Source organism: Copadichromis virginalis, linkage group LG9 (assembly GCF_057382275.1).
Source record: "Copadichromis virginalis isolate Kocher_CV1m ecotype Utaka linkage group LG9, C_Virginalis_male_GT1.1, whole genome shotgun sequence".
NCBI classification, from domain to species: Eukaryota; Metazoa; Chordata; class Actinopteri; order Cichliformes; family Cichlidae; genus Copadichromis; species Copadichromis virginalis.
In genome coordinates, this window is record NC_140626.1 from 11749856 (window position 1) to 11777674 (window position 27819).

The window sequence follows — 27819 nt, forward strand, 5'->3', positions numbered from 1 at the left end:
TTTCTCTTCTTTTGATGCCTAAATATCAGCGACATCACAAACTTTACTTTGTGATTGACGTGAGCCAAAGCACACTTCCAGTATTGCTCATACCTAGAGGACAAAAAACAATTTTATTTCCAAATCTTTAGATATGATGGCTGCTGAGGGGAGAAGTTCACCCTCCAAGGTTTACTCTCTATAATCACACAGATGGAGCCAGCCAGGGATTGTAAAGGTAAGCTAACCCAGTCCCAGCAATTTTTCCACACACAGCAATCTGTTTGGTTTGTTTGCTGTCTCTTCAGGACTGTGGGTTTTTTTTCCCCCCCACTGTTTTGACAGCCTACCATCTGCTTCAGAGCCAATCTCGATCTCATATACCTTCCCCAGTCTGTATTTACTCGGCTGACAGGACTTCAAGTTTGGGACTAAAGATAATCAGTAATGATAGTTTGACTGAAGTGTACGCGCAAATGCTGACACGTGTTTGAGGCGATGATTGGAATAAACCACGACAAAAATAATTTTAATAAAATATTGTATTTAATGGCAGAAAGGAAGAAAACATGCTCTGATGACCTCCACCTGAAATTCAGTCAAAAAGGGCAGAAATCAATGAAGAAGTTTAAGATTCAAAAATAGCTTATGGTTACAAAGTCAGTGCTAAAAAAAGACATAAGATACAATAGGCTAGAAAAAGAAAAGAAACCAAAAAAAGCTATACTATAATAATATATTTGTGCTACAATATCTGCAGTTAAACCGCTCCACCCTCATTTTTTCCCCAAAGGATATGACACAATAAGGATACAAATGGTTCTGCTGGGCCACAATATCAAGCCTTGGTATCTTGAATAGATAAAGTGTAAACATAACTGTGAAGCGAAAACACCATTGCAATAAACATAAGGCTTGTTCTATATATGCACAGTGGCATCATGAGAAAAGGCAAATCATTTCCATATTATCATTTCATCACCATATCATCGCTCACCTGCTGACTTCACCTCTGTTTTGGCCCTCTCTTGGTAGCTGTGTTGTCTTGTTTCGGTCTTGCAGATCGAGCAAATTGCTGAGAATTGTAGAGTTAAGGTCTGGGGCAGCAAATATTTTCAATTCTATGTACTACTGCAATCTATAATTCATTAATTATCTCACAGCCATGGAGTGTCATTTATTTCTGAACTTGCACAGAGCAGCTTTAGGCCACATCGGCCTTCTTCCTTGTGACACTCACTGCCTCATGAATTTAATCTGAGTAAAGGTCTCAGCTATTTGTTCATAAATGCCAGAAGACTTCTGGCCAAAATTGACCTTATAAGAGTTTGGGTCTCTTGGTTTCCTGAGGTTGCCTCACTTACTCAGTGACATAACCATAATCATAGACTGATAAACAGTTCACCTCACGTAGCAGGTTAAATAAAGAGAAGAGATCCAAATGTGTGAAAGACTGTGACCGGAGTGTTTTTGCTAACAAACCTCAGACTAAAACATATGAGGATTTTATGCCGGGTTTTCTTCAAGCTTACTAATTTTTGCAGCTCTTGGTAAGTGCCATACTGCAGTCTCAGGCTGAAACTGAAAAAAATCATGACAGGGAATTCAAACTGGGACTGGCTGTCCTCTGCCTAAAGATATCTGTACCTGAATGAACCTCTGTTCACTTTCTGATACTGCAAACAGACTAGAAAAATATCACATTTAAGCTATGAGTACATGCTTATTTCATTTTACAACAAACGTACGCAAACAAGCCAATCCAGGAAACATTTCTCAGAATAAAGGACTAATTATACAATAATAATTGTAGCGTATAACTTAATATCCAGAGCAAAATTTGGGATTAAAAATCTTAACATTTTTACAGTAGCAGTAATTATATAAATAGTTTTTGGGAAAACTTAATTTTTTGCTCAGAGTTGGATGAGAACGTTGACACCAAGCTTATCAGTGTAGCCAGCAGCCACTGTGAATGGTGCAATAGCAAGTGGCACAGCTGTTTGTTATTACCTGGTTGGCCCTTGCTTTATGCTAAGCTAATCTTACTGGCAGCCTCCATCAAATTAGTTTTTAATCAAACAGACTTGAAAAGGCACAGCATTACACACAAGAGGAACCAATAAATGCAATCTCAAAGAGTCAAGCAGCTGAGATTGACACAGAGATCAGAAATGAAGGTGAAAGGTAACAAAGTTAACATGTCAACTTCAGGTCAGCCTGCCAAGTGAGCTTCTCCCAACACTGCTGTTGCTGCTTGGACTGCTCCATCAACTGAGAAGACTTCTTTTAATCTTTTATTGCATTATATTCAGATTTTAATTTATTTAGATTGAATTTTTTTTAATTTCCTATTTATTTAGCTCCCACTGAATGTTTTTTTTAAGTTTTCTGAGCTACTTTGTATTTGGATATGTAGCAAGGTCAGTTCTCCTGCTTTGGAATAACGTCCAAACTTTTGGAATAAATAAAGTGCATTCCCATACTGATATCTTCTGACATAAAAAATACCGGCAACCAAAAAAAAAGACCATCCCACATTTTACTAATCACATAGTGGCTAAAATATTATAAATATGAATAAAACCGAATTGATACTGAGAGACAAATTTTATCCTCTTTTTTATTTTTCCTGCAACACAGCTGAATGCAGGACAACACCTGAAGTCAATTATGCTGCAGACATCTCTGTTCACTCTTTGAGCTGAAAGACTAATATGCTGTCGACAAGCTAATTGGGTGCAGGATGCACATTAAAACACTATCAAAGTCAATAGCCTTGTTCCATTAAACAAGTTCAAATGTTGATGCATGGTTATCTCTGGAAAGAGGAAGAAAAACAGGTGGTGGTTCAGAGCTGCCAGATATTAGACCATATCCTCCTGAAGGTACCGAGGACCAAAGCCAAAAGCACATCTGTGAAAGCAAGTGCCCACTTGATAAATCATCTCTCAACTACCCCTTGATGTCTGTACCATTTTCTGCACGTTCACTTACATGTCATAGCCACTTAGATCACTTCCTTCTGTTTACCATGTTTTTACCTGCACTGTATTGTTATGCTAAATAATGCACACTAATGGTTACGTTTTTAAATCCAAACAAATATCAGTGCAACCTGAATTCACACGTTGTCTTTGTTTCATCTGACAGAAAGGATACAACAACCAGAGGTTTGTCATAAAGTACGTAGCCGTTGGTTTCCTTCAGGGCTTTCTCTGCACTCTGCACACTGGGGAGTCCGACGAAGGCCTGCCCTTTCATCCGCCCCTCCTTCATTAACACAATGTCAAACCTATGGAACAGGAATAAAGACACATCATTATCATTCAAAGCTTGTGGCCTGGTCGACTCAACGTTAAGCTCTGGCTTTTCAGCGTTACAAAAGGAAAATGTTATCTGCTCCTGCGAGCTCATAAAACAGCGGCTGTCGGTCATGCGTTAGTGAGACCCAGCAACCTGCAGGTTTTTATTCCAATTAATTGATTCAACTGAGTCGATATTTAGCTGGTAGAATAATTGAAACTCTGTATTAAAGTGCAGTCTACTACCAAAACATTAGGCATGTCTAACTACACTGAACACAACATGTCTATCCAGCACACAGTGAAACCTGAAACACTGAATCTCTCTTCTTCATTTCTAATCATTTGGCAACATCAGGTAAGCAGATGGACAGAAAAAGGTAGCTGACTAAATCATTATTTTAAGGTTGACTTCATCAATATAAGTACATGTTAATGACAAACAGCTGTGTAATCACACACATTAACAATTTAAAACTGTGATGACAAAGAAATTTAGAGACGACAGAAAGCTGTCTTTAATTTTGCTGCTGCACAGCTGACTGTGAGTGAGCAGCTGCAGACAGCTGGTTAAGTTATCAAGTGACAACATTCACTCACGTTCACCTTAGTTCTCTTAGGACCAGCTTTTCTGTGCTACAGTTTATTTGAATTCACTAAAGACAAGCTGTCATTTGCATAAATCATCAATTCCCCAAAAACCTGAGATGCTGTTGAAAATACAATTAAAACCAAAAATCTCCCAATTTTCAAAACCCCCATAGTTAACTTAAAACAGGATATTAAAAAATCATATATAATATTTGAAGGTAAAAAATGTACCATTTTAAGAAAAACATTAGCTCATTTTGAATCTCCCCCCATTTATGAACGAGACCCAGAGACACTTGAACTTGGCCCAGAGTGGGCACTTCACCCTCTTCTGGAACCATGGCCACAGACTTGGAGGTGCTAATTGTTATTCCCACCACTTTGCACTCAGCTGTGAATGTCTCCAGCGCAAGCGGCAGGTCACCATTTTTGGAAAACATGCACCCTGCATACCCCATATATGCATATATAAAGGTTTTAGAGCAACAGAGCTCTCATACAGACAACAACATATTTTGCATATTTCAGCAATACGATGCTAAACTGCATCCTGCACAAACATCTTTGTAGATTACTTCAGACCTTTCCCCAACTGGAAACATTTTGCAGATCATAAAATTAAAAAACATGAAAGCCAACAGGAAAATATGAAAGTTCAGGACTGTTGAGCAGCTAGAATTCTAAATCAGACAATAATGGGGCAACATTCCTCTCCCAGCAGACCAACAGCTGGTCTCCTCAGTTCCCAGATGTTTGCAGATTGTTGTTAAAGAAGAGTGAATGCGACACCATGTTAAACATGGCCCCACAACAACTTTCTTATACATGTTGCTGCCTTCAAATTCCAAATGACTCATTTTTTTCCCCTTGAAATTGAACATTTCCGCAGTTTAAACACTCAAAATGTTTTCACTGTTGCAAAAAAAGCTGGTGTTCAGAAGTCTTTTTCAAAAGTGTTGAGGTCACTAATTGTTGTAAACGCCAAAGAAAAAAGAAAAAAGCCAAGCAGGTCACTAAAGTGAGAAACTGATTGGCTCGCAGAGTTGCAGTTTCCTTTCTATCACCTGAATCTGTGTTCAGAGTCCGTCCTCAACATAAGCTCGGTTTGATGACTCAGGTGGAATATTCATTTGAAGTAGTGCTGATGCACAAACATAAAAACATCCCTCATGATCTCTACATCAGTTTAGGTACTTATTAATAACACAAGACAGTGTCAGCATGAATAACTAAAAACTCTCAAGAGAAAGTGACAAATTGCTAGAGTCAAAAAATAGCTCATGAAGAGAAACTTGGGGGGGGGGAGTGAATCACAAGTTGTGTTAATATGAAGTAAAGACATGATACGGAGGATTGATGTTAACATACATGTTTCTCTCCTCTTCTGACGAGAGGTTAATGTATCTCCCGTAGATGTACTTCAGCTCCTGAAGACAAATAATAAACATTAGCAGCAAAAATGATTAGGATTTTATTTATTTTTTGTGATGCATCATTACAAAATTGAATAAATATTAACCCAAAATGTTGATGACACATTTGCTACGCACTTAATTGAGTCTCTCTGCGAACTAGAAGGCAACAAAGTAGCTTATTGGATAAATCAGCTCGACACAGCCGGGAGGTTAACGGTGGAGATTAAGGCAGCCTGACCTTCAGGTGAGCCCAGAGACGCCCACACAGAGAACACTTTCGCTGCCACCTTTTTTCTCACCTTCACCAGGGCCGTTACTCACAGCTGTGAGCTACGGCTAAGAAGGCCTGCGAATTCACTGAACAGCTTCCGTATCAAATGTAAGGGAAGAAATATCACCATTTTCCCAGGAAGCATAGGGTCAAACAGTAGTAATGTATGACATCATCCTGATATAATGCATTGCAAGAACACCTTTTATGAGGTAGTGGCACCTGTTATATGCTTTATGCAATAGCAGTTATCATCAAGCTTCTAAAACAAGACATTTTTAAAGATAACTGATGCTATGCCAATTTAATATATAGGACGATGATCCCAGACTCTCACGAAACAACTCCAGTGAACCAAACAACCGCATAAAAGTGGATCAAAGAGCTAAAATTGGACCTACCTTCTCTTCCACTTGCTTTGCAATGTTCTTCACGTATAGTCTGCAGGTCGGCTCGCCAGGTTCATAATTTTTAAACACAGACATCCTTTTTATCTCTGTTTTAAAAGAGAGAAGGAGGGGGTGCCTTGATGCAAGGTGAATTTCAAAAAAAACAGGTACAAAGGATCACAGGGCTGCCTATACCAAAAAATTTAAATAAATTCAAAGTCGTTGCAACTCAATACCATCCGCTCAATGTTTTATTTAAGACAGGATTGAGAAAGAACTAGGCTTAGAAGCTCCATGACTTTAAAGCAATGATTACATGTATGAACTTGTTTTTCAGTGTAATTGGGCATATCGTGTGTTAGCTGGTGTATACGTGCTTCTAAAAACACGGCGTCAGAGAACGTGAGACAAAGTATTGGTTGGATAGCCCAACTATTTAATAAAGGTCTACCTTTCTGTCAAATTTGCTCTCATGCCAGGGAGAAACAAAACAAGTTGTATAAAATGGTTTAAATATACATGAAAATGTGCATTTTTCCACATTTAAACCTATGTAAATGGACAGCAGAGCCAGAGGAATGTCAGTGTTTATTTGGAGGTGTGTTTTCACCTATTCAACTAAACAGCAGGATTTGAAAGCAGCTCTGCCCTGAAGCTGAATTTAAGCTAACCTGCCCTGCAAAGCCGAGTAGACCTGTAAATGATAATTCTGTCTGTGAGTCACTGGATAAATTGTAAATAATTACGATAACGGAATCTTAAAATCACAACCTCATTAGAGAAAATGACTTGTAATCATCATCATCCCTACAATCCTGCTAATGTCAGTAATGTTGATCATTTTTGGCCTTCCTGAGTAATGGAAGTTTCAAAGTTTTATTTAACACACCCCAACAGCTAGACAGACAAAAGCACTGGGCCACCTACCAGATCAGTCTTTGAGCTGATGTCTTATGAGTCAGCAGAGCGTTGGTGACTTTTAGCCACTATACGCCTCAGCACTCAGCGCCACCGTTCTGTAAATTTATGTGGCTGCCACTTTGTTGCCGACACGCTGTGGTTCCTAACCGCTTCCACTTTGCAATAATACCACTTACAGCTGATTGTAGAGTATCTAGGAAGGAACTGATCGGCGGCAACAAGTATTACAGTCAAGCTACTTTCGACTGCTCGCTTGTCACAAGGGGCTGCCGCAGTGGGAAGCTCTGCATGTTTGATGTGGCAGCTTTACGGCAGACGCTCTTCCCAACGCAACCCACAAAGGGTCTGGAATTACCTTCTGGTGGTAAACTCGGGCTGGAATTGAACCAGTGACCTTTTGCCTGCCAATCAAACATGTGAACCACTAAAGGTAGACTGCACGGCTAGGTTGTTGATTCTACACAGGGAGAACGATGTTACTTTACTCCCTTATCTCGTCTTAAAATGTTTCAGATTAACAATATGCTGACGCTGAATGCTTTGATATTTTGCACTCAAAAAAAGGTGAGTGTAATATTAGACAGTCACAGTCAGTAGAAGCTAATTAGAAGCAGGGTTTTGCAATGCCAAAAGAAAATTCTGTTCCATATTTACCACCAACTCCTGTTTCTGTGAAGGATTTCTTTCAAGGCAGATTTTCCACAATTTGCACTTCTTTTTTGTTTTAGCCATGATGCCTCTCAGCTAACTGGCAGTTTACGCTAATATGCATTTCAAAGTATCTACTGCTTCTACTCTACTCGCATCTAAACAAAGGAGGGAATCAGAATATATTACAGCTCCTTGAAATGGAAAGCAAGGACTTTTGGAAACTGACACAGCAGCTGATGCACAATAAACTGGACCAACAGAACAACAGTTCCATGAAAAAGTGACTACTGTAATCACATAGCTAACCTAAAACTGCATTTTTGGATCGTTTCTTACTGATTGATTAATCTGGTAAGCATGAAAATGATGTGACTCAGATCCTGTGGCCTTTGCAGTGACTAGATCACACCCTGCATCACACTATGCATTTTATCCTTACAAAGACTTTGAATCGATGACATGCTGATAGCACGAGGTGGCCCAACCCCTTTACTAAGAGACTTTGTTGCCTTTTCCTTTAATCTGTCACATTTCTGTGCGTTACATTTACCATCTCTTGACAGCCGTCCTTTCTCCAGCTCCTTCCTCGAGATGACATCTGAGACGAGATCCTGCTCGTTGTCGCTGCGCTCCTCCTGCTGCTTTGATGCCTGCGTGCTGAAGTAAAGCTTCCCAAAACCTTTAGCCTCTGCTTCCTCCTCATTGCTGCTGGGCTTGATCTCGCTCTGATCCACTTGAATGGACGATGCTAAGGGAGAAAAGTGTAAGCGTGCTAAAACCTGTGTATCACATTGTTACATTAATTATGCACGTATTTCTCATGTGCCACTAGGTTAGATCTGCTCAACCGCTTTATGGTATCAAAAACAGGAGGATGACACTCTCCCTCTAGCACAGTTGAGGTTTTCAAAGTGTTTACCAGTAGCAGATGGTGAAATAATCACTTCCAAAATGTTTATCCTCTTGAGTAAACAACACCAGCTCTGGATGGGGATGGGAGGGTGGAAGCAAATCCTCTTGGTCACAATTAGTTTAACATATTGATATTTAAATTTCTAACTGTGGCATCAGTATAATCCGAGTTGGAAATAATGATTTCTTTGTCGGGATTAATACAACAGGGTTTCATAAGGCAAAGAAATAATGAAAAAGGTGGAAGGTTAAACTTGGTGGTGCTGACTACTGGAAGACGAGCAAACATAAGCACATTCAGTCTCTGTGAAATAAAGAACTGTAATCAAAATTCCCTCCTGTTTTGCAAACATGAGTTTGAAAGGCGGTGGAAGGATAACTCTTTTGAGGAGCACATGAATGCACACACACACACACACACACACACACACACACATGTTGTAGATGGAATTACTAAGAGCAGTGAGCCTCTACAAATCCGAGGAGGGTGGGGGGAGTTGTCACCCACGCAAGGTGTATGTGTGTGTGCACTGGAGCAAGCAGCGTTGGGGAGCTTTTCTGATACACTCTCTGCAGAGAACTAGATCGCTGCTTTCAAAATTATCCTTCTCCTTATCTACCCCCACCTCCCCTTTTCATTTAAATAGCTTGTTTATCGGATCCCACACCTCCACTTCCCCAAAACAAGACTAATCCAAAAAGCCACCTGTCATAGTTTATCTTTCCCCTGCCTTTAGGAAATCTTTTGTGTTTGACTTTGAGATCTATTTTACTTCGCAGGGACTTGCCAGAGAGTGAAGTTGTAGCTAGAGAGCAGGGAGATAAGGCAAACAGGGAACTGCACAGCTGACAAGTAACACAGACTGTGCCCTCAATGACATTTGCTCATACAGATAATGGTTAAACCTTTTTGGTGGCAGTTTCTACCGTGATATACTGCTGTGTAACACTTGGCTGCGACTTCGTCCATGGTGCGGGCTTTAACTTATGTCAATAGGAACATCAAAACACCTCCTGCATCAATGTGATAATAAACATGATGTATAGTAATAACTAAATCCCTACACTGCCTCAGCTGCACAGAAGGACATAAGCAAACCCATCTTTAAACTTTTGCGATATATTTGGAGACTGCAGCATTGGTCTGATTTATCTTAACGGTAACTATAAAAGTAGCTTTTTGCATGTCTTAATACAACTTAGCCTTTGTTTCTCACATGCTAGAGATTTAACAATTTTCCACATCTGTCGCTCAGTACACATGTGGATTTTTTTTTTTTTTTTTATAAATAGAGGGGGAAAAGCAAACTTCGGGTGGGTCATCCACATAAAGAACGCCGGTGGGTTGATCCCTGACTTCTCCAATCCACATGCTGAAATATCCGTGGCCAGGACATGGACAATACATCCATCAGCATGTGTCAATGACAGAAAGTGCTTGAAAGCTATGTGTGATCATGGTTAACTAGCACAATCAACATTGGAAACTGACTAATTAACATTGCATCATTACATAGTTGTCATGGCTGCCACTTCTCATTTCTTAATGATGTCATATTTTAACACTGCTTATGCTAATTTAAAACACGCGGTAAATGTCTGGAGCTTTTCTACTCTACCTGAACACTCAAAGCACTTTACACAACTTTCATCATTCACTTTTATTCATGCACGTGCTCTCTGTCGAACATGCACACACATTCATTGGTGCACTGGAGAGCAGCTCTGGGTTAGGATCTTGATCAGAGGTATTTGACATGCAGACTGGAAGCAGCCTGGGATCAAAGAATCAACCTTCCGATTAGTAGATGACCTGTCCTACCTCCTTCTACAGTTTCTGCTCTTCACCTTTACCACATTTCTACATCCTCATAAAGTTTATTAGTAACTCACTGAGAGCTCTATAGCTCTGGCAGCAGGTTGGAAGAAGCAAATTATAGAGATCATATTTTATTGTTGGAAGTAGGGCTGCTCAATTAATCGAATTTTAATCACGATTACGATCTGGGCTTTCAACGATCATTAAAAATGACTGAGCCGATTATTAGCCCCTCCCTCATTTATCCGCGACACCTTAAAGGCCGGTCCGTGAAAATATTGTCGGGCATAAACCATCCGTGGCGCAAAAAAGGTTGGAGACCGCTGATTAAGGGGACCCGAGGGAAGCTCGGAAAGCTAAGCAGAAGTTATTTGGAGAGTGACTGCCGTTGGTTGAAAAGAGTTAAAAAAAAAAAACTTCAGTGGTGTTGCACACCATTTTATATTATTTTTTTAAAGTCATTGTTAACCCTTTAAAGCCGGTCAGAGCAGCACGCTCCGTTTTGCGTAACTATTTTTAAATCCCTGTAGAACCTGAACCGTGTAAGCTAGCGCAATAATTTGTTTTGCATATGAAACCGGAGGAGTTGTACTTACATCTTATGCCATCAGCTTGTCCTCGGTCACGGTTTCGTTCCACATATAGCTTTGCAAAAATTGCATAAAAAGCGCTTGCAGGAACAAAAACATAATATTCCAGAAACACGCTTTGCCGTTCCTATCAGCTGTTCGTAACACTTCCCACAGTGAAATGATGCACATGCTGTTTTCTTTGCAAATTTGCATCATAGGATTGTTTTTTGTTTTTCCTGCAGTATATAAAAATTGCTGTATCTCCAAAATAAAACTATGAAGACACTCAAAATAAATTTCCTGTGGTGGGAAACTATTTTTTGCAACTTTTTTTGTATTTAAAGTTTTGAGGGATAAACCTCTTAAACTTCTCCAAGTAGAAATATATGTAAACAAAACAAAAGCGATTTTCAATTTTTTTTTGTAGTTTATTGCACTTTTTTGCAATTTATGTAATTACTATGCACTTAATGCATACATATTATTAAAATATGGGCTATAACAGTTGTATTGATGTATAGCAACTTGAAATGCTCCCACAAATGGCACTACAGCATGTAAAAAAAATAATATAAGCTCTGGTGGACTTGGTTCTATAGTAGGTCTTAAAGGGTTAAATAAATATCGTCAAATAATCGTGATCTCAATTTCAGTGAAAATAATCGTGATTATCATTTTTGCCATAATCGAGCAGCCCTAGTTGGAAGTATTAAATCCACCTTTAGCAAAGGTCTGTATATCCCTCTTTGGAATCGCACTAAAAGTTAAGCAGCGATTAAAAGTAAAAATAAATAAATATCTTGTGATAATTAAGCACAAGCATTTGGATGGTACCTTAAAATGTAAATAAATTAAAAACAGATAATTTACTGTGAAATGATCCTTGTCATTCTGTAATCCTTTAATCATATTATGTTACATTGATCATCGTCTGTGCCTCAAGCTTTCATGTCTTGTGCATAACTAAACACAAACAAATTACGGTCTTGCAAAGCCACCTGTGGTTGATGGACGACTTCTTCTATCTCAATTTCCTTTTCAAACAGTAACTCTGGCTGAACTGTATCTTTCCAGCGTCATCAGTACAACTTAAATAAGTTCAGTCAAGAGAAGGACCAACAATAACTTTGATAACTGGGACAAAAAGTCTCAATTTCATTTTTGTACCTTTTTTGTTACCATTTCTGTGAAACAGTTATTTTTACCCTTCAACAATGGCAGGCTCCTTTACCTCAGCTCTGTTTGTCCTTTTCAAAAAAAACAAAACAAAAAAAACCCATCATGAATTTCTACAACTGATTAACTACTCTAAACTTCCTCCTGCTTTCCTCTTTATATTACTCGAAACTGAATATCTCTCGATCTTCAGTTTCAGAGGCATCAGCTTGGAAACTGTCATGACTCAACAAAAAAGCTCAATCCAGTAAAACTAGCCAACATAATTGACAGCAGAAATTGTGGGAGGGAGGATTACCTTTGCCTTCGTCGTCTTCAGGCTGAGCTGGCCTACTTCCTTCAACAGCAGCTGCTACATCCGGAGCTGAAATGCGGAACTCAATTTTCCTCGGACCGGCGGCGTGGGGCTGCTCAAACACATCCGAGGGCTGCAGAGTCGCAGCACTGAGGACAACAAAGACAATCACTGCTACCCTCTACTGCAATCTCTAAAAATAACCTACAATAAAACTGAGCTCCTGAGCCCCTTACGGTTCAGGATATTTTGTTCTGGTCAACCTGAGATATTTCCCAGTCCACAAACATGTGGCCAGGAGACTGTGTGTTTGTGTATATTTATAGTTTAGTAACAGAGTTTGTGGCCTGTCATTAAGGGAGTGTGTGAGTGTGTGATGCTGAAACAACAAGTCTCCAAGCCGCACGAGGCTGTGTTTATGAGGAAGACTTATTATCTGGAGGTTTTTGCCCTCTCTCTTTAGCTGCCTGTGAATACTGTCCTGAGATGAGCTATGCGTGAGGACTGTGACATGCATGAGTGCCTTTGGTCTACCTCTGAGAGTCTGGCTTGGGAGCATAGAGTAGATCCTTGATCCTGGGCTTCTTTCGTTTTGAAGCTGTTTTTGGTCTCAAGGGTCGCTTGCATGCTTGGTTGACCAGGCCCATCAGACGAACAATCCTGAAATAAACCAAGCATAGGGAATAAGGGGGAAATCATCCAACTTGGTCCAAAAAATAAAAAATAAAAAAATCTATGAAGCTAGTACTGTAATCACACATTTGCAAATGTATATGGATAGTTAAATATCTGCTGTAATCAGATTTAGAAATGTATAAAAAAAAAAAAATTCTCTAAATTTATATTCTGATTTGTAAATGTGCAGAAGGATCATTGATTTTCCAGGTCTCTGGAGCTCAGCTGGAGGGCTGGGACATCACTTTGGTGATTATCTTCTATAACACGTCAGTCTAAAATCATCCATAGGTGGTCAACTAGGGAGGAGACCTGGTGACCGCAAAGACAATAGTATATGATTCACACTAGTTTTTTTTTTTACTCATCAGACCATTCAGCATCCTCAGACCCTAACACTGGAGGCACAGCCGTTCTGGAAGATACCACTCCCATCAGGACAGGAATGTTTCATCACACCATAAAGGTGATCACTCAGAGCAACTTCATATCGATTGGCAGTGACCCAAACCATGCCAGTATCATTCCACTGACAGCCAGCCAACGCCATCGATGTAAGGTTCAAAGATTCATATTTGCCCTTTAGTTTGTCACCTGCTGCTAAAGTGGAGCAAAAGTCAGACACGAAAATCTTTGCATTTACACAATTGTGGATCTACACGAGCTTTCTGCATATTTAGAAAATATGACAGGGAGTGAGATACAGATGTGAAAGTCTCCACACACGTTTGCAACTAATCTTTTCTCTAGAAAGATTAATACTGATGAATAATATGTTAATACGCCGGCATGACCGTTAGCTATGATGAGGTGCAAAACTATCTGAAAGCCAGTCTGACTGTCTCAAACAGTGTTTGTGCTGCACTCTGTCGTCGCCTCACCTCTCTTTGTCTTCGTCGTCTCCACTCTCATACTCGGATTCTTCCTCGCTGCTCATTTCCATCTCCTCCTCTGGTAAAGGGGGATAATCGGGAGGGAAGGGAGGAGGCATGGGGATGGGTGGAGCAGGAGGCAGGAGTTCAAACTGCGGGAAAGAAAATTACATGGCTTAGCATACAAATGGGAGAAGCGATGGCTGATTTTGATTTTAAATTAAATACAGATATTTTAAATTCGACAACAGTCAAAGGAGACGACTTTACGGTACTAAAAACAACAATTATTTTTGCAGTTGAGCAACCTGACGACCAGCTTCTAATAACTAATAACTAATAATGCTGCAGCAAGACTTTTGACGAAAGCTTCTAAATTTTCACATATAACACCGTTGCTCATGCAGTTACATTGGCTTCCTGTTGAATTTAGAGTCCAGTTTAAGATTTTGGTTTTAACTTTCAAGGCTCTTCAACAACAAGCACCACCATATATCATTGAACTTTTACAGCCCTATGCCCCTAGTAGGTCTCTGAGGTCGAGTAGTCAGGGCCTACTTGTCATTCAGTATACGAGACTGAAAACTAGGGGTGATAGAGCTTTTGCTACTGTGGCCGCCAGACTGTGGAATTCCCTTCCTCAGGACTTACGATCCGCTGATTCATTGATTACTTTTAAAAAACAGCTAAAAACACATCTTTTTAAAACTGCCTTTTGCTAACTTTGTTTGTATTTTGTCTTTTTAATCTGTTATATCTTGTAAAGCACTTTGTGATCTCTATCTAGAAATGTGCTATATAAATAAAATTTTACTTACTTACTTACTAACTAATAAAATGTAAGAAAATGAGCGCACAATAGAACCAACGTGTCAGAGGAAAAAAGGAAACTCCTAGCACAGCTGGACACAGCATTCCCGGACATTTTGCATGAGAGAGGATCTCTCCCTTCACATCCTATCAATTGTTTTTTTTGTCTATGACTTTGACATTTTGAACATTGGAATTTCCTTGAATATTGAGCATCATTGCTCTGCTTCTGAACCACCATGTCAGTTACATACAGTTAAATGTAAAGTTTCTGTTGTATTCTCTGTCTCTGCTGTTTTTGCTGCTTGCATGTGTACAGTATATGAACCCTTTTGTAATCACTAAGGCTGGAAAAGACGAGTGAAAGCCTGACTTTAATAATTAACGGACCCTCTAATAGCAGCAGCCTCCATCAGACCTTGGCTGTAGCTGCTTCTGACACTTCCAAATGGTTTTTGGCATCTTTTTGGACCGCTCCTCTTTACAAAGCTGTTTCAGTCCATCAATATTTCTGGGATGTTTTGATTAAACACAATTCCTCAGGTCATGCCACAGAATGAAAACCGAGTTAAGGTCAGGTCTCTGTCTTGCGAGTTTCATCCTTTTAACCATCCTTCTGTTGATCTACTCGTGTGCTTTTTGTCACTGCCCTGTTGCATCACCCAACCTCCCCTGAACTTCAGGGCATGGACTTCTTGCCTGCATTTCTCCTGTAAAATTCATTATTCCTTCAATGATAGCAAAGGAAAGTGTTTTGGGACAGGCGGTTGATTTTCTTTTCTCTTTTCCTATTTTGCAAACCTTTTTTGTGGACTGTAGCGCTTTGGGGTGTCCTTCCATTAACACAATTCTTTCTCAGCGCTTTTCTAACAGTTGAGACATCAAAAAGGATTTCACAAGTTTACCAAGAGATTTCTGCAGGTACTTTTATGTTACCCTCGGGTTGTTTTTTCACTTCTTGCAGGACTGCACACTGTGTTCTTGTGTGATCTTTGCCCACTCCACTTCAGCTAAAGTAGCAACCTGTCCTGAATTTGTCCTATTTGTATGCACTTTGCAGACTGATGAGCACTCAGGTCTTTAGAACGGCCGTTGCAGCCTTCTCCAGCTTTGGGTATAAAGCCTGCTGTGATTTTGTTGAGGTATGGTTCATGCCAACCAATCATTTGAGGGAAGAGCAGCACCTGCATCTGCTTTACTGAAACACCAAACTCAAAGTAGTTTTTGGAGAAGTTCTGAATGTGAATATTTACTCATTAGTTTTCCCTGTTTGTGTATTATTAGTTTACTCAGACTGTGTCTGAATAAAGTACTCATAAAATACCTTTTATGAGTACTCAGTGTAGAAATACTGATCATACCAAAGTGTTCCTGCATCTGAAAGTGTGACATGAACACATGAAAGTTCTGATGATTAATAAACAAGCTAACTAGTACATTTGTATATTTATATGTGCATTTTGACAAAAAAAAGAATATGAACTATGAATGGAGAGAAAGTAGGAATATTTTGGCTGATCTGGGAAAAGTGCTCACATTTACTGCTCAAACATGTTCTTTTTACATTTAAGAACTTTCAGTCTCCGTATTTGGGAGAGTCAAAAAGTTAAGGAAAGGTAGGGATCTATAGTTCTGCTCATCAACCTAAAGACACACAGCTGAGTGTTACTGCCTTAACAAGCTGTCTAACTCTCAGAAGTACATTTTGTGAAACATAACACCTGCTTTTATAAAAACATTTACACACTTGGAAAGAGCTTTACATTCAGTGATGGTGTACAGAAGCTTACCATGGGTGGTCTGGCTGTGATTGGGCCAAAAGGACATGGCAAATTCATCTTGTTCATCAGATGAAGTACCTGTATAGTTTGAGATACGAGTTTGAGAACAGTGAAAATTCATAGCACAGGCTGGGGGGAGAGAGCAGGTAATATAAATATATATTGCCGCTCTCAAACAGGCAGCCGGAAACTCGGGCTCCATATGTAAAACAGATTTCCAGGCTTTCGCATACAAATACGAGGATCAAGGTGAGATTGAGGCTCGAGTGAGATGCCTACAATGAGGCAGAGCACCGGGAGAGCTTCTCCGAAACACACTAGCACCACCAAGCTGCTGACACGGGGAACAGCAGCAATTAAAATCCAGGCAGCGCGGCTCCCAGGGAAATGTTAAACCCATAACTCATGCCGCCCACTTATGGTTTATTATTAATACTTGCTTCCCAAATTGAGATTTAAAAGGCAAATGTTTGCTGTTTGATCTTTAAGAGCCTGGATGCAGTTCAAAAACCTCTGGGACACTTATTCCAGAATCATATTCCTATTTTACAATATAAATGTAGGGACTCGAAATGCTGTCACATTAGCTTGAGTTTTTTCTTTCCTGCACTAATTCCCACTTACCAAAAATGAACACAGGGACATCATTATTATGGCCAGCATCTGCGCATCAAGGTAAAATAACAAATAAAACCACACAAAGGAAGCTGTGTTTACTCACTTGAACATAAAACTTTGGCACGCTCATGAGGGCGTGTGTTATATTTGTCAGAATGCCATTAGAGGGTGGTGGATATAAATATTTCAAAGTGGGATTTGATTGAAACTTCAACCTGTAGGAGACAAAGAGAGGGGGGAAAAAAAGAGTGTTAGTTTAAACCTGCAACTCTCTGCCTTAAACACAATAAAGCCTTCACTGAAAAACAGTCATGGAAATTAGCGTGGAAACAACTGACGTTTTGAATACATCTGAAGGAGCAAACACTCGATCCATTTCAAATGAGTGCATACAGATGAAGGTGATGTACTCTAAACAAATTCAGTCATTTTCTCAATTTCTATACACAAAGCAGTCAAACGGGAACGAAGCATGTACACTTCTATATTTATCTCCTTCACCTTCAAATCTAAAATTGGAATCCAGATTAAAGCACAAGTGATCGAGTCTGCTCTGGGGAACGACAGGCGGAAACGGTCTGAAGCCAAGAAATCCTAGAAAGGACTAAACCACGCTTGGCTGGTGACCAGACAGGAAAACACCCAACCTTTAGGAATAATGTGCTCTGTACTAGCAAATCAAAAACAGTGTTTTGGGGTTACGCTGTTAGTTTATGGCTTTACGGAGCATGTCCCTTGCAGTCTCTGATTCAACTGTAAAGTCTGCATCACACCAAGGACTGCTTGAAGATCATTTTAGGCCATCTGCTCCAAGAATTAATGCTGAACCAGAAGTGACTTTTGAAGAGGATAATGATCCTAAGAACAGCAGCAAATCCACCAAAAAATGGTTTCGGCATGAGAAACGGAGAGGTAGAGGAGAAGGAACGGTCTCGTCAAAGCTCAGATTTAATCCCACTGAAATCATGGGATTAAATCATGCAAGAAAACCCTCAAACATCCTGAGAATGAATGAATATTGCATATAAATTGGTCAAAAGTTAAAGCAAGATGATGTCAGAGACTGGCAGACAATTATGTAACACGTCCCTGTTTTGTTTTTTGTTCTTTTTATAAGCACTGTTCAAAGATAATCACGCGTTTGCTTTCTCAAATACTTTTTATGGGATAAACTTCTTCACATGACTATATGTCAAAACAGTCACACATCAGTGTGTGGCCCAGGCAGTGGCCCTACCTCTTGCTAGGAGGCCTGTCATTAAGATTAAAAGCACAAGCCATGCCGTGTCAGCACAGCAAGGTTGGTCCTCGGGAAATAGATTTCTTAAGGTGCCAATCTACACAGCATGGGACAACAAATTCACCTACACTCAAGACTAATGAGCAAAGACTGAAGGTAGGAGAGAGTTATTTAATTTGCCACTAGAAACAGCAGTTAAAGGTGCGGAGGCCTGGTAAATGGTGCCTTAACAGCACTCCAACTCACCTTCGTCATCATTTGATTTAGTGAATGTAGATTCTGTTGTGTTGCGGCTTGAAGCCACGTCATCAGCAAGATGTTTTTCCCCACAAACATTTCTCCTTTGTTCCAGCGCTCAACCACAACTTCTCCAATTAGAATGAAAGCAAGCTGAAGTTAAGGACTTAACCACAGGGCCCGACCGATACTAATATTTAAGGATTTTAAAAAGTCATTCTGATCTTTTGAACCACTGTTTTTTTTTTTTTTAGATTTTCCAAACATTTGCAACATGTAGTCATTTATTTACCCGACTTGACTGGATCAGCTGGTTGTTGTGCTTGTGGTTCCAAACACGTGCTTCTTGTGTTTAAAATTGAAAAACAGGGATGTTGCAAAGCGCCCTCTGGTGGGCAAACTATGAAACATCAACACTCATAATATAGTTGAAGGGTGTTTCTCCCATTTCCTCTTTACTTTTAAAACGTTCCCTTACCGACCATTATGAATGCAGCTAATATTATTGGTCGCTAGCAGCAAACAGCTAGTAGGGGTCGCCGATAAAGTCGGACTGTGGTTGTATGCCTCTCCCAGCTCAGTTTTTTCCAGTTTGCATCAATGTGAAATTTGCAAGATGATTAAAATCTCCCCTTCTGCTCTTTAATTATTAATGGCCAGGAAAAAAAATACATGTTTTGCAACGCATCAGCATATGAGTCTGTCTGATTTGCACCTACTCAAACAGACTTTACTTATTTCTTCTAAAGAAAACAACGTAAAATTGTTTTCTTAATTATTAGCATATAATTTGCCACAGAACAAATTGCAAAAATGTAAATGTGTACAAAATGCAGTTCTAGCCTTTCTGCTTATACAATGATTGAATTAAGAAAATGAGCATAGCTGACCACTATTTTAGAGTCCCCTTTTTTTAAAAGCACAGATTAATGTATTTTAAATTCACTTAATATCCCTCAATGTATTATTTAGTCCATAAAAGGAACCAAAGACTAGTGAAAAACAGTGAAAAACATCAGAGTTCTCCTTCTGCAATCACATTTTTGCTGTACAGGAGATTTAAAATACGCCGTCATTGGTGAACTCAAGCTCAAAATAACCAGCAAGTGCAGCTAGCAGGACATCTCAATTTGTCCCTAATCCAACCTTTCTACAAGCTCTAACACACCTAAATGCAATATACTCGTCTAACCAGACAGCACATTCTCTCAGTTTGTGCAGACTAGTATTAGAATATGGAGCTCTTAAGTCTGGGTTGCTGTAGCAGCAGCAGCAAGACAAACTGTCAGAAATGGAGTGAAAGGTATCAAAGACCACCTGGTCCCACCAACTGGCAGGACAGACGGCCTGTCAGGCGCTCAGTGGCGGCCTGGCTATCTAATTGGACACAAGGCGTTTGACAGCTCCCAACTACAGCTCTCAGATTCTCATCCAGGTTTACTGTCAGCCAGCCTCCAGGCAGTTTCTGCATAGCCAAACTGGCAACACTCTGACCGCAGTTTGGAGAACATGTGTCACACATACATATTTAATCGAATAAGACAGAGTTTGGGCAGGTAATGACTCACAAACTCTGGGTAATGGGAGACAGGGCCTGTCACCAAAAGGCAGAATGCAATATAGTGTTTTTGTTTTCTTTTTTTAACCCCACAAAATGGCAAAAAGAACAAAGACTAGAAATCTACAAGGTATCTAATGAATAATGCACTAGAGAATAACATCAGCCAAAAAAATAAAAATAAAATAAAAAACAAAACAAGTGATAAAAATAAAATGTTTCCTTCCCTCATGTCACACCAGCTTCATGATGACATGCTTTCATTCTTACCCGAGACTCGGTGCAACGCCCGTCTCTATGATGGGAATATTTGGCTTTTTACTCTCCTGCTTCTTCTGCTCTTGTTTGACATTTTCACCGCTACAGAAAGGCAGAGGGGAGGTTCAGACCACTACAAGGGATGCAATCATCTGCTGTTAACTGACAGAGGCATTAACAGTCCATCAATTTACATAAGAATGAAGGTCTGTGCAGCCCGGGGTTATTCAGACAGCTCACCTTTCTGACACAGGCGGGTCCTTTAGCACTGTTATGTGATCTTGGCCTTTTGCAAACTCCACAATGAGTGTCTGATCAAGAACCTCTAACTGATGGAGTCTGCTTAGAGCCTATAAAAAAAAAAAAAGATGTTAAGGGGACTGAAAAAGACCATACAGGACAAAGTGAGAGAAAAACCAGAGGAAGTCTCAAACAAAACGCTTACCCTTGCCGCTGACTTTTCACTCCTAAACGTTGCAAAGGCTGCATGTTTCTGTGGAAATGGACAAACATGTTCAGACTGCCTGGCAACTCAAATGAATGTCAGGATGTGAGATACAGCTCATGGGATAATCGGTGAGGAGAAACGTACCAAGCGGCCCCTGTTTGAGAAGACTCTGACTGACTCAGCTCCAAAATACTTCAGGAGGTCTTCCTTCTCTTCCTCGCTGAGCTCAGCTGGTAAGTGGTGGACAAGCAGTGTTTTACTGCAGTTTGTTTGGACTGGGTCTTCATTCATTTTGCTGCAGGACGGCAGCAAGAGAAATGGCAGCAAGTTAAGCTCACAAACCTCCAACAGTGAGCAGCACTCACCTCCTGTGTCCAGTGATAACCACTACCTAATAAGCAACCTTTCACCTAAAAGAGCAATTTCACAGGCTAACTGGTGGTGCAATGCCTCTTGATACTGTCTGCCCCACTGATGCTTTTGACCGGCCCTATGTTCAATATCTAAATCGTTTAATTTGGTGCCAGCCTTCGCATACAATCATATATAATAGTCCTGTGACCATACGAGTAGTGAAGATTTAGGTTACACCAGATGCAGCACATCAGTCTGATACTAACGCTGATGTATTAGACTGGACATCTGACACGTGCTTCTAACAGGCTGAGCAAGCCTCTGTTCAACCCCTAGCAATCGTTAAAGACAATGAGAAATGTGCGTGACTGCAGGCTGAGGTACTAGGTTTAGGCTCATTTATAGAAAAACGTTGGTATTTATTTAAATAAATGATGCCGAATTAATTAATTAATTATGGTCATTTAAAAAAAAAAAAAAAAAGCTGAAGTGAAGCGATATAAGACGTGCTGCTTTTTCCACTAGCAAAGCCAAGTTTAATATGCCTTTCCTCCAATAGCTGCTCTACTCCACGATGACTAAGTCCTTACCGTAATGTGCCGCTAACGCTGGTGCTACACGGAGCTAACGTTAAGCTAATTTATCTCAGCCTTTATATGTTCTGGACACTTTCGAGAACCAAAGTAAAGATTTTAAAACATAAAACAGAGTTCCGAACCGCAATAAACCTTTCTGATCAGAAACTTGCCTCCAAAACCAGCCAGTAAACAAACCCACTTCCGTATTCTCTTCTTCTTATAACATTTGACAGCATCAGGAATGTACATTAGCGCCACCCTGTGGACTGGAGTATAAAATGCCTAACTTCTTTTTGCGAGTCCCCCTTCCTCCGGGACTCTCGTACAGAACACGCATATATGTAAATATAATTTTAAAAAGTACTAATATGTAATATTTGATAGTAATACATAGCTCACTGAAGCTTCTTTCATCACTTATTTGAAAGCTAAAGCTCTAGTGTTTATTATGAAGGAAATACCGGAAGTAGTTGGTGTAGTCATTGAGTTAGACCACTATAGAACATACACGGTAACAATAAATGGTTAGTTTTGGTCTCATGTTTTATAGATGAACTTAAATTATAGCTCGCATTCTGTATTCCTTGTTCCTCTAGTGCGCATCATTTTAATACTGATTTAAGTATTAAAATGATGCGCACTAGTGGCTTCAAGTGAAGACTGACAATGGGAGGCAAACCTGAGCAAAGCAGTCGAATTAATAAGCCGATAACGTGTTACAGTAAAGACTGACATGATACCTTCTCATTTCCCACAGAGATGGCTACTTGAAGATGCGTGTTTTTATCGCCCTCTAGTGGTTACAATGAATTACTAAATTCGTCAAGTCAAAGGTGAGAGCACGTGGACACTTCCAATGACTACCTCCAAAATACAACGACAAAAATCGAGGAAATAAACAAATACGGGAACCTGTCAGCGTGCCTGCTCATTTCGAGGTTTCTTGTGCACCCACACGTCCAGCCGATACATTACGATTTAAAAAAAGAAGAAGAAGCATATTTAAGCTTCCTGTACCAAAAAAAAAAAATCTTATTTTTTCTTTTTTTAAATTATTAAATCACAATACGTAGATATCGATTCATAGAAATTTGTTACAAAATTGCTGAAAACTATATTTTTTTATGCTAATTGCTCTTTCAAAAGTACAATAAAGTACACACTTTCTTCTTCTTTCCCGGTCATGGATTCTATATCATTTAGTACAATCCATGTATAAATGCTATAAAAAAATTCAGAGGCACAATAAATTCACAGCTCTATGCAGTATAATGCGTTAGTGGTGATTTTTCACCAGCAGGTGGCATACTCACTACATCAGACTCTGATTAGTCTGACTGCTCTAAGCAGGTTCAGCAGTAACTTCCAGATTCTCCCTTAAGCCACAGTTATATTGTATTTTATTATTAAACAAAACAGTGCGATGTGATTAAAGCTAAGCGTGTTTTAATAATACAAAAAAACCTGTCTAATGTAACTGACCATTTTCTAAGAAAAACAAGTTTACAGTGTTCTTGTTTGTTTATATTGTATGAATTCTGATCTGTTACTGTCACAGAGACTCAAGTTAAGATCTGTCCTTCTCCTGTCCAGCCTCGTGAAAACATCCAGGTTCCTATCCCCACCTCTGAGAAAATCTCCCTACACCTCTCGAGGTCCCTCCAAATTCCTGGCCAAATGAGGCCTTTTCTTTGACGAGCGACGCGAGGGCATTCCTCATCAGGGGGACACAATACCCCCTTTCACCGTGGCCTGGCTCTGAAATTTCACAGGTGATGGGAGGAACGGCGGACACTCGATCCTCCCTCCCCTCTCCAGTGTAACACATCAGCCTGAGGAAGCGGGAATGTGGCTGCTGCATGGAGAAAGAGAAAAAATGCGGAGTGTGGAGCACTGACTCAGTATCTGTTGACTGTGCTGAGAGCATTATTTCAGGGACTAAAGATGCAGATTGTTAATAATTTGTGATGAAATCGTGATGTTTGACATATCAGAGGTGGCTCAATCGCACCGTTAATAAAATGCAAGCCCCACCCTACATATGGGTTTTAAGGAAAGAGGTGAAAAGCAGGGCATGGACTACTAAAACTGTAAAAGAGTTTCAGGTAGTGAGAGAGATGAAGATGAAAGGCTGTGGCTGCCTCTGTAAGAAATCTGAGGAAATGACACAATTAGAAAAAGGCCCCTGTCTTTCTCAGTAGGACATTTTAAATGCAGAGAGGCCCCCGTGGGAGATATTGATGCTCCTACTTGTCATTTAGCCAATCCTCTCATCCAGACACACTTACAGCTTTGGGATGCAGAGTAAGATTCTCATTTCAGCCCAAAAGAAAAAAAGCTTAGCAGCCTTTCAGTGATTTATTGGAAAATCAAACAGAGTCATTTGGAGACGTTAAGGCTCAATATAGAAGCAGCATGCTCCTTTTAAGTGGAGGTGTTAGATCTATTATTTTTATTTCCATCACTGCTGCACTGCTTCTCTATCTCTCTCAGAAAACACAGTATTACTGTTTGTTTTATTTCCAAAGCTCATTTTGATAGTTTTTATGCCTGCTAACTCGACATTTGTTACTACAGCCAGGAAACTGGTTGGTGGAAGCAGTAGAAAGCAATAACAATCATGGCACATGAGCTGAGTTGATCTGGATAGTATATGTCAACTGTATTTCAGTATTTAAAAAAAAAAAAAAAAAAAAAAAAAAAAAAGCATTGCATATATGAAGGTGTCCACTTAAAGTAACATCCTCTGGAAAAGTGTATGTAAGTTCTTACTGCTGTGCCATCAGTGTGGTATTAAAACATGACAACAAACAACAACAACAAGCCTGTAAATCTCCCAGACTTAATCTGTAGTCTTCTGATTTCCTCTACTTCATGAAATTTCTTGTAGACTTGGCACAAGGTGGGCTCGCTCCCCCCTCCTGCCACACAACAACAACAACAATGCGTTTTGGTCTTTGCACAGAAAAAACTATAAATGCTTTTGTCAGTGCTGAGCAGGACAGGCAGGTGAGGTCTGGTGATGAACAGTGTTGTGGAAATGGTGTTTGACGTGTGATTAAGGCATGAACAAGACCAGAGGCAGGGGTTTTCTATTTGTAATCACTGATATTAAATCCTAAGGAGATATCCTGATTTGGGTAGTTAGCTGAGGCTAAATGAGGCTAATGCGGGATTTGTGGTACTGCGTTTGTGTAGGTATTTGTCAGAATGACCTTTGCAGATGTACTTTTGAGCAGTCCCCCCCAAAAAAACACGGTGAGTGTCAGGTGTAAGGATTGTGACCAAGATGCCCAAACAGGTGTGTGAAACCTCTTGAGATCTGTAAGTCACGTGACAGTGATCCTGGCTTAGAAAGAGACACGGTGACAGTTTACTGCAAGTTTTTGTTGTTTTTAATACTTTCTTCCTCTTCACTATAAAATAATTCTTTGTATATTCTTCCTTCACTTCATCAGCGGCTGAGCTAAAACACCAACAACAGCAAAAATGTGAAGAAGAGCAGTTTTTGACTCTAAACCCAGTGGTCACAGTGTTGGTCTGCAAAGCTGTGTGTAGGCTTTTTAAGGGACCAGCACACAACCGTGCTGTTCCTGGTACTCAGCTGTGTTGTCAACAGCGGACCAAGAGTTAGGAAGTTCTGGCCTAGTACCAGTTACCAGATTATGGTTAGGTTTGAGGTGTGAAGATCCGGGCCTGTTTGGGCAAAGAATTAGCACTTTTATCCTTATTTATGGACCAAATATGACCTGAACTGAGCAAAAATGAAATTTTGAAAAATTCGCTAAATTGCTGCTTTACTTAGTCAGATGTTACAATAATAGTTTATAATGCGATATGAAGTGACCTTGCTTAGGTGTTTGTGTTGAATTAATTATGTTTTATGTTGATGTTAATCTACCAGACACAGTTTCTCTCCTGGCTATTTAAAGTGAAGGCACAAGGATTTAGGGGAATGCTTGAAATTCTACTTGCCTCTTCAGTATTGCATCTTTTTCCCCCGAGTTTGCCCACCAAAATACTTTCCTGCGTGGTTCTACCCACACAAGAAAAATACTGGAAACTACACACACCGACTCCTGTTTGTGAGTTTGAGGGACAACCTGAAAAAACAAAAAAAGAAAGAACCTTACAGCATTTCAGCTGGAAGAGCGATCCGAATAAATTCAAATAAACCTATAAGAAAACGCACGCTTCCTTCATATGTGATGAGTGTTTTTGCCCAGAAATTCAAACTAATTTGGGAGCAAAATAATCTCTTCAGGCTCTGCACCTTCAACAGGGTCCTACAGTCCTCATCAACTCCCCATGACCAGTTTTCCCTGACTGGACACACAAGGATTTAGGCTAATACCCCTTAGACAGTAAACTCAGGTCATGCCCAGCCTCTGACGCTTTAAATGGACTCTTTCATGGTTGGGGGCAATGTACAGGGCAAAAGGGGGCTCTGTGGTGGGATAGTGTGTATTTCCAGAACCCATCATGGAAACAGCATTGAAGAACTTAGACTCCACTATAACATGCCTCTATTGTGCTTGTACAAATATGTCACATCAGACTTGGTGGTGCTGATTGAGACATGTCTGTTTGTTTTTTTTTGAAATTTCCTTTTATACATATTTTTTAAATAGTCTTTGTTACTTTAGTATAGACAGACCTAGTTACCCGTTTCCCAACCCTGGGTTAAAGTATTCTAACTGACTGTCTGCTCTGGCTTCACAATGAAGATGTGACAGATAACTTAACATATTTGCCCAAACGTCAAACTATTCCTTTCACAGTGAGTGCACCTAGCTTTCATTTTGCTAGTTGCATGCAGAGCAGGCAGCTGAATCCCTTCCTCTTCCTGTCTGTCTGTTTGAAACTTTGCATGTGTGTGTTTGACAAAGGCCATCTCTCGGATTGGTGTGGAATGCAAGCACACAGTCTTCGCTCTCCTCTCTCTTAGAGCAGCAATCTTTCGCTCCGGTCATTCATGGTTATAGAAGTGTAGAAGCCACAGTAAATATTCAAACAACAAACATTCACTATTTATATATTTGTGTGTTGTAAGTCGTGACTTTCACAGAGGCACCTGCCAGTAACTAGGACTGATTGTTACTAGAATTTAACTATTGTGTGAAATGGTAATCGCTGAAATAAATAAATAGCAATTTATTATTGCCTGTTAGTCAATACACATTAAACAGACTTCCATGGGACTAAACACGCCTCATGATTCAACAGCTTGTAGAACAACGCTTAACAGTGATATTTATTGCATGTTATCAGTCTCTCACATTGTTGTGGAGGAATTCGGCCACCTGCTCTTTACGGCGTTGCTTCAGTTCATTGAGGTTTGAGAGCATTCATTTGTGCACAGCGCTCTTAAGATCCCACCGCTGCTTTTCAATCAGGTTGAAGTTTGGACTTTTTTCTCTTTCAGCTGTTCTGTAGCAGATTTGTTGCTCATTGTCCTGCTGGATGATTTGAGACAAGCTTTAGTTGTCAGACAGATGGTCTCAACTCTGGAATCCTTTGGTGTACAGTCATCAAGTTAACTCGATGACTGCAAGGTTGCCAGGTCATGTGGACGCAAAACAAGCCCCAATCATCACCCCTCCACCACCATGCCTGACGGCGAGTATGAGGTGTTTGTGCTGATGTTTGAGTTGTTCATTAGCTTTAACAAGTTTAACAAAGTTCCAAAGTTTTTTTCTTTTATAGAGGCGCTCACATTTGCTGATGATCACTGACCAAATACTTGTGATTAATCGCACCTGACTGCTACTTACCCTCTTAATTGCTGTGGAAACAGTAAGGATGTACTTAGTTTTACACATGACTGCACACAGTAACTCTTTTTCACATGACTTTATATTGGTACAGTGGTGGATGCCCTTTAACCATGGCCAAGATTTTCAAATAAAAGGGTCAAATTACGCCCAAGTAAGGCCTGTAAGCCAAAAACTCGGCCTAAAAAATCAGTAAAAAGTTCTGCACAGTGTATCAATGTATTCTTTTAAAATTAAGGAATTTTTTGTAATAATATCCATCCATCCATCCATCCATTTTCTTCCGCTTATCCGGGGCTGGGTCACAGGGGCAGCAGCCC

General features: G+C 40.0%; 1 protein-coding gene across 5 annotated transcripts; it reads right to left on the minus strand.

Moving 5' to 3' along the window:
* Positions 1 to 503: 503 nt before the first annotated feature.
* rnpc3 (RNA-binding region (RNP1, RRM) containing 3) lies at positions 504 to 21956 on the minus strand. 5 transcript variants are annotated; one of them, XM_085467753.1, is made up of 16 exons: positions 21896 to 21956; positions 20938 to 21088; positions 20791 to 20838; positions 20586 to 20695; positions 20358 to 20447; positions 17156 to 17267; positions 16444 to 16512; positions 13853 to 13995; positions 12831 to 12956; positions 12300 to 12445; positions 8073 to 8270; positions 5963 to 6057; positions 5244 to 5302; positions 3142 to 3274; positions 977 to 1054; positions 504 to 857 (listed from the first exon to the last, which is right to left on the minus strand). In XM_085467753.1, the coding sequence occupies exons 2-15, from the start codon at positions 21082 to 21084 to the stop codon at positions 986 to 988; spliced, it is 1545 nt and encodes a 514-aa protein (XP_085323879.1). In that variant the 5' UTR covers positions 21085 to 21088; positions 21896 to 21956; the 3' UTR covers positions 504 to 857; positions 977 to 985. The 5 variants fall into 5 exon arrangements, with proteins under 5 accessions (XP_085323879.1, XP_085323880.1, XP_085323882.1 ...); XM_085467754.1 differs by having other exon boundaries at positions 21738 to 21926; XM_085467756.1 differs by having other exon boundaries at positions 504 to 567; positions 21159 to 21926.
* Between the last annotated feature and the right edge of the window lie 5863 nt (positions 21957 to 27819).